The 14,678-nt window shown below is 36.8% G+C and overlaps 1 protein-coding gene across 1 annotated transcript in view; it reads right to left on the reverse strand.

The window, feature by feature from the left end:
• Positions 1-2,499: 2,499 nt before the first annotated feature.
• Positions 2,500-14,678, reverse strand: part of SLC5A1 (solute carrier family 5 member 1) — a 71,398-nt gene continuing 59,219 nt past the window's right edge. The window contains exons 14-15 of the mRNA XM_060612604.3: positions 14,350-14,455; positions 2,500-3,537 (exon numbers count right to left, since the gene is read on the reverse strand). Coding sequence (XP_060468587.1) covers positions 3,320-3,537; positions 14,350-14,455 — 324 coding nt within the window. The 3' untranslated portion in view covers positions 2,500-3,319. The remainder of the gene's footprint in view (positions 3,538-14,349; positions 14,456-14,678) is intronic.

A 14,678-nucleotide genomic window follows, 5' to 3' on the forward strand; every position in this document is an offset into this window, starting at 1 on the left:
GCTATTTTGATAATCACTGCTCTAAACTCTTTATCTGATTCCTAAATACCTATGTACACACTGCCAGCACTTATATCAGGTGGGCAATTGCCACCAGTTTTTCAAGCAGGGGATGAATTGTATAAATTACGTATTCTTTGGGGCGCCTGGGTGGCGCAGTCGGTTAAGTGTCCGACTTCGGCCAGGTCATGATCTCGCGGTCCGTGAGTTCGAGCCCCACGTCAGGCTCTGGGCTGATGGCTCAGAGCCTGGAGCCTGTTTCTGATTCTGTGTCTCCCTCTCTCTCTGCCCCTCCCCCGTTCATGCTCTGTCTCTCTCTGTCCCAAAAATAAATAAAAAATGTTGAAAAAAAAATTTTTTAAAAAAATTACGTATTCTTTGAATTACTCTTAGGATTACAAAAGCTGACTTGGTCAGGAATTCAATATGGAGCTCTGAAACTAAGCAACACTCACCTGAACCTCCCAGTGCCAGCCAAGCAACAATAGTGCCATTAACCTCATCCACAGCTCTCTAATTCCATATTACCAATACATTAAGGCAATGGTACCTCATTCAAATAATTTCATTTACCAAAATTAAATGAAGGAGTTTTCTTGGGGCTAGATTGGGAGGAAAGTTAAGAAACTTCTCTTCACCAACTAACTGCACATGTTTCTCTCCCATGGTTTTCTTTTGTAAAGAAGGACAAGCTGCAATGCATCTTTTAGGAGATGGTGATTCCCACATCAGGGAAGAGTAGGTTCCAGTGACTTCCAAAGGTAGAATTTCTCTAAGTGAACACCAATGCCTGACTCAATTACATAAAAGTAAGCAATGCTCCCAGGTAAATCAAAGGCCCCCAGACGAAATTCACTCTGCAGGGAAGGAGGCCTGTCTTTTCATTTGAGGATATTCTTTTTAAAATAGTGATCTAAATTTAAAGAATCTTTTTTTGCCTGGTTGGACCTGATTTTCCAGTTCTATAAACTGACCATAACAAGAAGTCACTCTGTCCCCAAATACTCATCTTTCATTTGAAATAAAAAATAGTTGTCTATACTCCTGCAATTATTCTAGCACAATTTATCACTTACTGGCCCTTGGTTACCCACATGATTTAGTCTGTCCTAAAAAGACATTATGTATTGAAAGTAGTTACCTCATGTTTACTAGATGTTTTGAAGTTGAAATCATCTCCTTTGCTACTTTTTATTCAAGTTGCTAGATTCTATTTTCAACTGTCTTGGCTCCTTTTTCCTAATCCACGTCTTATGCCAACTAAAGCTCTCCACGTAGTATTTCTTTAGAATATCTAGAAAACAGAAAACCTGATGTTACAGTTTTTTTATGTTTTTATTATTATCAAAGTAATACATTTTAATTTATGGGACAAATGCTGTTTAATATAACATCTGCTTGGTATCTTTCATGTATGTATCTGTCATCCCCTTTACAAAGTGACCTAGTCACACCCAGAGGAGGTAGGTAGATGCTATAAGCACCAAGGTCCCCATTTTTCAAACAGAAAAATACACAGTTAAGACAAAATAATTTATCACAATATACACAGTGAATCATTGACAATGCCAGAAACTGAATCTAGGACAAACTAGATATGTTGTGCCCACTTCATCCACTAGCTTTCAATCCTCTCCCTTTATTATCCCAATCCTCTCCCTTTATCATCCCTTTATCATCATACCACAAACTCCATATGAAACTGAGTCTGCTGAGTAATGCCAGACATGTGAAATTCCCCACGTTCCCCTCTTCTCTGCCTCACTTAAAGGCAATATGAGGTTGTATCAAATAGTGACCTTCCTTCCACAAGAACAAGATATCCCTTTGCCTGTTGAACCATTTTTACACCTAGGAGCTGTTCCACAGCACCTCAGTTCCCAGCTCTTTCCTAAGCTAGTTTGAAATCAGGCAATACTAACATCATGACTTTTTCTTAACTTCAAAGAGTACATACTACAACATAATTGAGATTTCACAGGTGGGACTAAAAGAATTAAATTTAATTAATTATATTTAAATTACATTTTAAACACTTCTCCCTAGGAAACAGGTTCAACAAGAAATACACTCCTGTCAGCTAAAAGTGTTGAGTGCTACCACTCAGGACAGAGACCACTCTGTCCTAACTTTGGTCAGTGGATGATCACCAACCAAGACACCCCAAAAAAGAAGGGCTGTGGTCACATTTACTCATGGGGAAGAGAATTGGGTTAATTGTTTACATGTTTCAAGAGAGTGTGGCTTATTTGAGATGACGGATGTCCCAAAAGGTATAATTGCTCTATTCTGTGACATAGATCAGCTTCTAAGCTCATATGTCAACATCTGCACCATAAGGAAGAGTGGCCTCTGGAAAATGCATTCCAATTGATGAAAGTCATCAGAGTGTGTACTTTGTGCAGCCACACACACACACACACACACACACACACACACACACACACAATGTTTAACCAAGGGCCAGGCTTACGTAAAAATAAAGCAAGTATTTATAAATAAATTCCCAAATCATCCATTCAGTCCATAAGCATTACTGAGTGCCTAAGACATTCCAGATACAGGAAATGACAAAATAAGTCAAATCTCAAACATGAGGAACTCACAATGGACATCTTAAAAAAAAAAACCGGAAAATCCCTTGACTCAAGATTATCCACTTTCCCCACATATCTGAGACTATTTCCTGGGTCTTTCCCTTTGGGGTAAGTCTTGCCATCCCTAAGCTTTCCCTTCAAAGAGAAAACACCAAGAGCAGGGACTTGATCAAGCTCCCAGCTTCAGCTTCCATGCATTTATCAGTTTATCAGATTGATTTCTTTGTGCCAAGAAAAAACTTGACAGGGATGTGAGAGGGCAAATTTTTCTCTTAAAAAAAAAAATGAGGGGAAAAAAAAGAAAAAAAAATGAGGGGAAGGTCATATAGGGAAAATGGCATGAACCAGAGAGACCACAGCTCTTAAAGTAATAATATTCAAGGATCACAACATTGATACACTGAATCTACCTGAGACAAATTTGCATCAGACATTGCAGAGCTTCTCTTTCTTAGTCCATCTTTTCCTGGACATGACTGAGTTGGACTTTCCTTCTGCAGCTCTAATATGTACAGCTGACAATATCACACTGGCCTCAAATACATAAGTTAAGAGCAAATTAATGATTTTTCTTCAGCTAACCTGCAATTACACCTGTACACATTTATCATTTGGGCAAAATTTACAACTGGCTGGTTTACTTTAATACCACAGAATGGTACTAAAGGAGGCAGAGTAAAAGTCTGGCCTTCCCAAACACAGCCTATAGCAGAAGGCAAGGCTCAGGCAAAAAATGCATGGCAGAAAACAGCCACGGCAAGAAGGATGATGCCATTGATATTAACTATTGTTCTCCACAAAGGCTTCTCAGAGGTGTCTGTCATCTTCAGCTTCATTGCCGCCTCCTCTTCCTTTGTCATCTTGGGGCCCTTCTGTTGGTCCAGGCCACAAAACAGGTCATAGGCTCGCCTGAAACATCCTTTTTTCTCCTCAGGAACTTCTGTGTCAGGGGAAAGATAAAAAGAGAGAGAGAGAGAGAGAGAGAGAGATGATTGGGTATAGAAGCAGGAGGCACAGGGAAAGGTTTCAGGGGAGATGTCATGAAATGGAACATCTACCATTCTACAGACTTTTCCCAATTTTCTTGTTTGCAGGAAAGGAAATGGTACAAATGTTTAAGTGAACTTATTAATTATAAGATGATGGTAATAGATGAATTCTACATCTTTATGATCAAATAAATTATATTTTATCTCTATCAGGCCAATTAAAATAAATTTTGATTTAGGTAAGTCATAATCAAGCAGGAAATAATACTTTGTGAGAAAAAGTGTTAACAATGGGCTTGGAAATATGACATATGAACAACATGGAAAACCCACCTCTGAAACACATAAGCTCATATCTGTTTACCACATCACTGGAAAGCAGTGAGACTGGCATGACTCAGGAGCATATTGGCTACACCTGAAAGTTCCAAAGTTTTACAACATATCCAGCCGTGTGGTAATAATTGGTCTGAATACTCCCTGATACAGGGCAGCAACAATCAACACTTCCAGGGCTTAATGTCTGCTCTTGCATATAAACACTGTTGAATCAAACCACCCAACTGGCCCTGTCATTCAAAGCAGATGCCCACCAAGGGAACTGATTCTCTCCTCTGAGCCAGTGTGTGACACTGAAGATACACAGACCTGGATTAGAATCCCAGATCCATGGCTCACTAGATATGAAATCAAGCACACTGTGTTTTCAACATGATGGTCAGAGACTACTCCTCTCCACTCTCATTTTTTAAGAGTTACAAACTTTTAGAATTGCAAATAACCTTAGTGATTAAGCACATACATGTGTCAGAACTGGAACCAAAACTCGGGTTTATGGTTTTGCTAATTCACCTGTCTTATCTTCAAGTGTGTGTAAAATTGGATAAATAACACCTTCATTATAAGATTTTATAAGAGAATTCCCAGAGTGTAGTTGATATCAAGAAGAAATAGTCTCCTTCTATTCTTTTCTCTCATGCGTATAAGAAAGATTCCAGTCTCCTTGCACCCATTCTTTGGTTCACTCCACCAAAATAGGAGAATGGAGAGGGAGTAACAAAAGTTGGGCTCACTGACCAACCCAAGTAAGAAATTCATGGTGATCTGGATCAATAAAAAGTTGGGCAGCCTCGAGAAAATCTCTATATCTCATTTTCCTTATCTGTAAAGTTGAAAGAATTATATTTTTATTATCTTCTTAAAAGTATGATATGGTGCTAAAATGAATCTAGAGTAAGGTATTCATAATTAAAATATGTCATGATCATATTATCAGTCATGATGACAATAATGGTGATGATGACAAGATAGGTTCATGCTGCTGTTGCTCAGAGAATGGTGACAGTGACATATATTATCTATAAAAGCCCTCAAGAGATCTTAATTTATTTTACTACAATAAGTCAGGGTCATGTGTTTTCACCACGAGTTCTTCAAGAAAAAACAGAATTCAAGGTTGCCATGAACCTTAGAAGTCATTAAGCCAATTCTCTAGGCAGTGTGGGAGTCTCCACTATGGAATTCTTGATAGATGCACACTTTCTGCTTACCCCTTTCTTGACCAATTCAGTTAGAAAATTCTTCCTTAACAGAAATCAAGATGGTGATATCTATAGCCAATTCTTATAATGGAGCATTATCTCATTCAATGTTTCCAACAATGATATAAAGGTATAGTCTATCATTTAGAATACTTTTATATAAAGAATATAAGCTTTAGAAAAAATGTAATCACTTGCACAAGGAGTAAGTAGAGAGGTAAGAATTCAACCCCAGTTCTTATTGAATCCAAATCCCACACTATGTCTCTGCACTATACGGCCTCCTCACTTTGAGTTAAAATTGGATGAGTTCTATTCTGGTGAACAGGGGACATTGCACTGCAGGGCACTACAGGACCTCTTCCTTATACTTTCAAGAACAGGAGACATAGCTGACTTTCCTAACACATAGAAACAGACAGAGGGGCGCCTGCATGGCTCATTTGGTTAAACATCCAACTCTTGATCTCAGCTCAGGTTGTGATCTTGCAGTTCTTGTGTTCGAGCCCTGCATTAGGCTCTGCACTAATGATGCAGAGCCTGCTTGGGATTCTGTCTCTCCTTCTCTCTGCCCCACTTGTTCTCTCTGTCTCTTTCTCTCTCTCTCTGCCTCACTCAAAATAAATAAATAAACATTTAAAACATTTTGAGACATAGAGACAAAATGAGGAGACAGAGGAATATGTCCCAAAAAAGACAAAAAAAAAAAAAAAAAAAACAAAAACAGCAAGAGATCTAAGCAAAAGAGACAAGTAATATGCCTGATAGAGAATTTAAGGTAATGGTCATAAAGATACTCACTGGACTTAAGAAGAAAGTGGGGGACCTCAGTAAGACCCTTAACAAAGAGACAGAAAAAATGAAAAAGAGCCAATCAGAAATGAAGAACTCAATAACTGAAGTTAAAGGTACCCTGGATGGAATAAATAGTAGACTAGAGAAAGCAGAAGAACAGATCAGCAACCTGGAGGACAGTGTAATGGAAAGCAATCAAACTGAACAGGAGAGAGGAAAAATAATAATTATAAATGAAAATAGACTTAGGAAACTCAGCAATACTCTCAAGCATAATAACATTTGCATTATAAGGATCCCAGAAGGGGAAGAAAGGAAATGGGGCAGAAAATTTATTCAGCACTTGTTGGTATGAGCACAGCATGTTGTATGTAAGCCAATTTGACAATAAATTATATTTTTAAAAATAATAAATATATTTCTGCAATATCAAAAAAAGAAAAAAATATTCAAAGAAATAGTAACTGAGAGTCCCCAAATCTGGGGAAGGAAACAGAAATTTAGATCCAGGAGACACAGCAAGCCCCCAAAAATCAACCCAAGGAGGTCCACATCAAGACACATAGTACTTAAAATGGTAAAAAAGTGGCACCTGGGTGGCTCAGTAGGTTAAGCATCCAACTCTTCTTTTCAGTTCAGTTCATGATCTTGAAGTTTCATGAGTTCAAGCCCTGCATCAGGCTCTGCAGTGGCAGCACAGAACTCACTTGGGATTCTCTCTCTCCCTCTCTTTCTGCCTCTCCCCCACTGGCACTGTCTCTGTCTCTCTCAAATAAATAAATAAACATTTTACAAAATTATAAAATGGCAAAAAGTAGTGATAAAGAATTTTTAAAGCAGAAAGAAAAAGAAAAGAAAATGGTTACATACAAGGGAAACCGCATAAGGCTATCAGCTGATTTTCAGCAGAAACTTTGCAGGCCAAAAGGGAGTGGCATGATATACTCAAAGTGCTGAAAGGAAAAACAAACAAACAAACAAACAAACCTGCAGCCAAGACTATTCTATTCAGCAAGGCCATCATTCAGAATATAAGGAGGGATAAAGAGTTTCCCAGACAAACAAAAATTAAAGGAATTAATGTCCATGAAACCAGCCCTACAAGCTGGTTAAAGCTGTTAAAGGGGACTCCTTGAGTGGAAAGGAAAGTAGGAGTAAGAAAAATAAGAAACACAAAAGCAGTAAAAAACAAATATATTTATGAATATTAGTCAAGAGAGTCACAAAATAAAAGGATGTAAAGTAGGACACCATTTACCTAAAACATAGAGGAGAGAGGAGTAAGGAATGGGTTCAAGTTTAAGCGACCATCACTTAATATAGACTGCTATATGCATAAGATATTATATATAAACCTAATGGTAACCGTGAATGAAAAACCAGTAATAGATATGCAAAAAATAAGAGAAAGGAATCCAAATATATCACTAAAGAAAACCATGGAAGAAGAGAGCAAGAGAAGAAACAGAAGAACTACAAAAACAACCATAAAATAAATAACAAAATGGCAATAAGTACATTCTTATCAATAATTACTCTGAATGTAAATGGATTAAATGTTCCAATAAAAAGACATAGGGTGACATAATGGATTAAGAGGCAAGACCCCCCCCAAAAAAAAGCAAGACCCATCTATACACTGCCTACAAGAGACTCATTTCAGACCTAAAGACACATGCAGATTGAAAGTGAAGTGGGCGACTGATGAATGGATAAAAAAGATATATAAGCGATCCAGTTAAGTAATATATATGTATATATACATATACATATATATATACATATACATACACATGTATATATATATATATATATATATATATATATATATATATATAGTGGAAATAAGCATTATATATATATAATGGAAATAAATTAGAAAAAGACAAATACCATATGATTTCACTCATATGTGATATTTAAGAAACAAAACAGGGGCGCCTGGGTGGCTCAGTCAGTTAAGTGTCCGACTTCAACTCAGGTCACGATCTCGCGGGCCGTGAGTTCAAGCCCCGCGTCGGGCTCTGGGTTGATGGCTCAGAGACTGGAGCCTGCTTCGGATTCTGTGTCTCCCTCTCTCTCTGCCCCTCCCCCGTTCATGCTCTGTCTCTCTCTGTCTCAAAAATAAATAAACGTTAAAAAAAATTTTTTAATAAAAAAAAAAAAGAAACAAAACAAATGAACATAGGGAAGAGAAAAAAGAGAGGGAAGCAAAGTCTTAATTATAGAGTCTTAATTATAGAGAACAAACTGAAGGTTGCTGGGGAAGTGGATGGGGGGATGAGCTAAATGGGTGATGGGTTTTAAGGAGGGCACTTGGGCTGAGCACAGGGTGTTACATGTAAGTGATGAATCACTAAATTCTACTCCTGAAACCAATACTACACTATATGTTAACTAACCAGAATTTAACAAAAATTTGAAGAAAAAAAAAGTAAAGGGATGGAAAAGATTTATCATGCAAATGGAAGTAAAAAGAAAGCCAGGGTAGCAATCAGACAAAACTGACTTTAAACCAAATACCATAGATAGATAATAAATAAATAAATAAATAAATAAATAAATACATACATACATACATACTTGTAACAAGAGACAAAGGACACTATATAATCATAAAGGGCACAAACAAGAAGATAATAAGAGTTATATTTATGCCCCCAACTTGGAGACACCCAAATACATAAAGCAGCTAATAACAAACATAAAGGAAGTAATTGATAGTAATACAATAATAGTAGAGGACTTTAACACCCCATTTACATCAATGTATAGATCACTTAAACAGAAAAATCAACAAATAAACAGTGGCTTTGAAGACACATTAGCCCAAATGGACCTAACAGATATATTCAAAACATTCATCCTAAAACAACAGAATACACATTCTTCTCAAGTACAAGTGAACATTCTACAGAACAGATTCACATATTAAGCCACAAAACAAGCCTCAACAAATTCAAAAATATCCAAGTCATATTCTGCATCTTTTTAAACACAATGCTATGAAATTGGAAATCAACCATAAGAAAAAATCTAGATAAAACACAAATACATGGAGGTTAAATAACATGCTACTAAACAATGAGTGGGTCAACCAAGAAATCAAGGAGGAAATCAAAAAATAAATGGAGACAAAGAAACAAACAAACAAAAAATACAATGGTCCAAAAGCTTTGTGATGTAGCAACAGTTGTTCTAAGATGGAATTATATAGCAATATAGTCCTACCTCAAGAAGCAAGAAAAATCTCAAATAAACAACCTAACCATGCACCTAAAGGAACTAGAAAAAGAACAAACAAAACCCAAAACCAGCAGAAGGAAGGAAAAATAATGATTAGAGAAGAAACAAACAAAATAAATACTAAACACACACACACACACACACACACACACACACACACACAGTGGAACAGATCAATGAAACAGGAGCCAGGTTTGTTGAAATGAGGTTTGTTGAAAAGACCAACAAACTTGATATACCTTTAGCCAGACTCATCAAAAAGAGGGAGAGAGTTAGAGAGAAGACTCAAGTAAGGAAAATCAGAAATAAAAGAGGAAAAATAACAACCAACACCACAGAAATACAAAGAATTATAAAAGAATATTATGAAAAAATCTATGCCAGCAAATTGAACAACCTACAAGAAATGGATAAATTCCTAGAAACATATAAACTTCCAAAACTGAATCAAGGAGAAATAGAAAATTTGAACAGACCAATGACCAGTAATGAAACTGAATTAGTAATAAAAAAAAAAAAACCTCCCTGGGAATGCAAGCTGGTGTAGCCACTCTGGAAAACAGTATGAGGGTTCCTCAAAAAACTAAAAATAGAACTACCCTACAACCCAGCAACTGCACTACTAGGCATTTATCCACAGGATACAGGGGTGCTGTTTCAAAGGGACACATGCACCCCCATGTTTATAGAAGCACTATCAACAATGGCCAAAGTATGGAAAGAGCCCAAATGTCCAACGATGAATGAATGGATAAAGAAGATGTGGCATATATATATATACAATGGAGTATTAGTTGGCAATCAAAAAGAATGAAATCTTGCCATTTGCAACTACGTGGATGGAACTGGAGGGTATTATGCTAAGTGAAATTAGTCAGAGAAAGACAAAAATCATATGACTTCACTCATATGAGGACTTTAAGAGACAAAACAGATGAACATAAGGGAAGGGAAACAAAAATAATATAAAAACAGGGAGGGGGACAAAACAGAAGAGACTCATAAATATGGAGAACAAACTGAAGGTTACTGGAGGGGTTGTGGGAGGGGGGATGGGCAAAATGGGTAAGGGGCACTAAGGAATCTACTCCTGAAATCATTGTTGCACTATATGCTAACTAATTTGGATGTAAAATTTAAAAAGAAAAAATAAAATTAAAAAAAAGAAAAAAGAAAAAAACTGCCAACAAACAAAAGTTGAGGAACATATTTCTTCACAGATGAATTCTACCAAACATTTAAAGAGTTAATACCTATTCTCAAACTATTCCCAAATATATAAAAGAGGAAGGAAAGCTTCCAAACTCATTCAATGAGACCACTCATCCTGACACCAAAAACATTTTAAAAAATACAAAAAAAAAGAGAACTACAGGGCAATATCCCTGATGAACATAGATGCAAAAATCCTCAACAAAATATTAGCAAACCAAATCCAACAATACATGAAAAAAAAGCATTCAACACAATCAAGTGGGATTTATTCCTGGGGTGCAAGGGTGGTTCATTATTCAAAAATCAATCAACATAATATATCATATCAATAGGAGAAAACACAAAAACCATATGATCATTTCAATATATCAATAGATACAGAAAAAGCATTTGACAAAGTACAGCATCCATTCTTGAATTAAAAAAAAACAAAAAACAACAACAAAAAAACCTCAATAAAGTAGGTTTAGAGGGAACATACCTCAACAGAATAAAAGCCATATATGAAAAACCCCCACAGTGGACATCACACTCAGTGGGGAAAAACTGAGACCTTTCCCCCTAAGGTCAGGAACAAGACAGGATGTCCACTCTCACCACTTTTATTCAACATGGTACAGGAAGTCCTAGTCACAGAAATTAGATCATGAAAAGATTAAAAAGGCATCCAAATTGGTAAGGAAGAAGTAAAACTTTTACTATTCACAGATTACATGGTACTATATACAGAAAACCCTAAAAGACTTCACAAAAAAACTACTAGAACTGATAAATGAATTCAGTAAAGTTGTGGGATGTAAAATCAATACACAGAAATCCATTGCATTTCTATACACTAATAATGAAGTAGCAAAAAGAGAAATCAAGAAAACATTTCAATTTCACCAAAAGTAATAAAATACCTAGGAATAAACCTAACCAAGGAGGTGAAAGACCTGTACTCTGAAAACTATAAAACATTGATGAAAGAAATTGAAGACAACACAAAGAAATGTAAAGATAGTCTAAACTCATCCATACTACCTAAAGCAACCCACAGATTTAATGAAATCCCTATCAAAAATACCAACAGCATGTTTCACAGAACTAGAAAAAATAATCTTAAAATTTGTATGGAACCACAAAAGACCTCAAATAGCCAAAGCAATTTTGAAAAAGAATAAAACTGAAGCATCACAACCCCATATTTTAAGATATACTACAAAGCTGTAGTAATCAAAACATGGTATTGACACAAAAATACAAGAATATGCAATGGGAAAGAGTCTCTTCAAAAAATGGTGTTGGGAAAACTGAGCAAAAGAATGAAACTAGATTACTTTCTTACACCATATACAAAAATAAACTCAAAACGGATTAAGGACCTAACTGTGAGACCTGAAACTATAAAAATCCTAGGAAAGTACAGGCAGTCATTTTTCTGACATCAGCCATACCAATATTTTTCTAGATTACATCTCCTGAGACAAGGAAAACAAAAGCAAAAATAAACTATTGAGACTTCATCAAAATAAAAACTTCTGCACAGCAAAGGAAACAATCAATGAAACTAAAAGGCAACCTATGGAATGGGAGAAGATATTTGCAAATGACATATCTGATAAAGGGTTAGTATCCAGAATATATTAAAAATTTATACAACTGAACACAAAAAAAAAAAAACCCCAAATAATCCAATTTAAAAACAGACAGAAGACATGAACAGACATTTCTCCAAAGAAGACATCCAGATGGCCAACAGACATGAGAAGATGTTCAATATCATTCGTCGTCAGGGAAATGCATATCAAAACTACAATGACTACTTAACACTTGTAACAGTGGCTAAAATCAAAAACACGAGAAACAAATAGCATTGGTGAAGATGTGGAAAAAAAGGAACTCTTGTGCACGGTTGGTGGGAATGCAAACTGGTGCAGCCACTGTGAAAAACAGTACAGAGGCTCCTCAAAAAATTAAAAATCAAATTACCATATGATACAGTAATCACACTACTGGGTATCTACCCCAAAATATGAAAACACTAATTCATAGGGGTACCTGGGTAGCTCAGTCAGCTAGGCATCCAACTTCAGCTCATGTCATGATCTCATGTGTCATGGGCTCAGGCCTTACATTAGGCTCTGTGCTGATAGCTCAGAGCCTGGAGCCTGCTTTGGATTCTGTGTCTCCCTCTTTCTCTGCCCCTCCCCTGCACACACTCTGTCTCTCTCTATCTCTCAAAAATAAATAAACATTTAAAAATTTTAAGAAAGAAAACACTAATTCATAAAGATATATGACCCTTATGTTTATTGCAGCATTACTTACAATAGCTAATTTATTGAAGTAGCCCAAGTGTCCATCAATAGATGAATGGATAAAGAAGATGTGGTATATAGATACAATAGAATATTACTTAGCCATAAAAAAGAATAAAATCTTGCCATTTGCAACAACAGGGATGGACCTAGAGGTACTTCTAAGTGAATAAGTCAGTCAGAGAAAGACAAATACCATATGATTTCACTCATATGTGGAATTTAAGCAACAAAACAAACAGACAAAAAAAGACTCTTATCTATATAGAATACACTGATGGTTACCAGAGGAGAGGTGGGGTGATAATAAATTAGGTGAAGGGGATTAAGAGCACACTTACCTTAAGGAGCACTGAATAAAGTATAGAATTGTTAAATCACTATATTATACACATGAAACTAATGTAACACTGTATGCTAACCACACTGGGATTAAAATAAAAAATAAAAATAAAATGGTGCTAGGGCAACTGGATAATCATATAAAAAATAAAAATAAAAATAAAATAAAATAAAATAAGATTCCACTCATCAGTCTTAAATTTGCCCTCTGGTACATAACTAACCTCTTCTTCTACATTAAAACATGCAAAAGACTTCTCATCCATGTCCCTTTTAAATCTATGATATTCTTACTCAGTGTGGAGACATTTTTGGAAGTGGGAGAAGCAGGTAGCATGTCCATGTCTCCCTGCTCCAAGGAAGCAGAAAATGTCTACCTTTTTCAACAACATGGTCAACTGCTTGTGGCTCTAGATTCTTTCCAGTACATGCAGAATCACAGGTTTCAAAACTAAAAGGTCTTTAGAGACCAAGAGAAGATTGTATCAGAGCTGGGATAATAGGCAAAGCCACTTCCTTCCTGACTCTCAATTCACATGTCCATAAAATAAGGCCATAAGACCAAATGATATCTAGAGCCCTTTCCAGAGCTAGGGTTATATATTTCTGATGGCCATATTCAGAACTTATTCTGCTGCATCTGTGCTCCCCTTCAGATGGAGTGATGTGACTTCCAGTCCAGCACCAGATAAAGCACATATGATCTTGCACTCCCACACCTCTACATACCATACATCTCCACAACCATCCTAAATGTGTGCACCACTCCCAAGTAGGGAGAAAAAGCTCCGATATATAAGCTGAGGAAAGCATTTCCCCATGATCAGGATAAGTCTCTAAACACTGACTATGCATTATCTTACTGGACTTCAGGGAAATTTGATTTTCTAAATCTGATGTGGTAAGCTGATGAGACATAAGACCCCAAGAGCCTCTCACCCATCTTCCTGATGTCACTAGAACTAACCATAGCTTAGGTTCCAACTGCTTTCAGTTCACAAGCTCTGATTCTTCCCTTGTCCTTGGCCATGCCCCAAATCAAGTCAGGGTGGCAAATACCCAACCCATACTTACATAGTTCACACTGTGAACTATGAGACATAATGAGGCTGGGATTGTTCTGCACCTCTCTCTTCCCCTTGACCAGGCCTCAGAGTGAATTTCCCATCCATTCCATCTCATTCCCCACCTCACTCCCTACTCCCTTCCAGAAGAGAGATCTGAGCTTTGATGAAGACATTTCATAAATGCTTCAGTACAGTGGCCTTGCTATTGGAGGAGTAACTTTTTAGGGCTTGGAACTAGGTTCTGAATCACAAATCACCTATTTCAATGGTCTCCTCTGGGGTTTCTTGGATGTCCTCCTCTCCTGCATCCAAGTCAATACGTTCCTCTTTGCTGTTGCGCAGGCTCCAACACAGACGATAGAGCTATGGAGAAAGCAAAACAGGTTAGCAGAAAGATCCAAATAGTGTCTTGGGTCAAGAAGTTGGAGAACAAAGATATGTGCTCAAGAAAGGAAAAGGTACATCACTTCCTGAAAGGTGTCAGTGGATAGCTAGCCATTGCTCTAGAATACAGTGGGCATTGGAGGCACTCCCAGTGAGACATTCACTTTGCCAGTGTTTGCTCAATGAAACTCAATAAAAAATG

The sequence above is a fragment of the Panthera onca genome, chromosome D3 (assembly GCF_046562875.1).
Source record: "Panthera onca isolate mPanOnc1 chromosome D3, mPanOnc1 haplotype 2, whole genome shotgun sequence".
Taxonomy (NCBI): Eukaryota; Metazoa; Chordata; class Mammalia; order Carnivora; family Felidae; genus Panthera; species Panthera onca.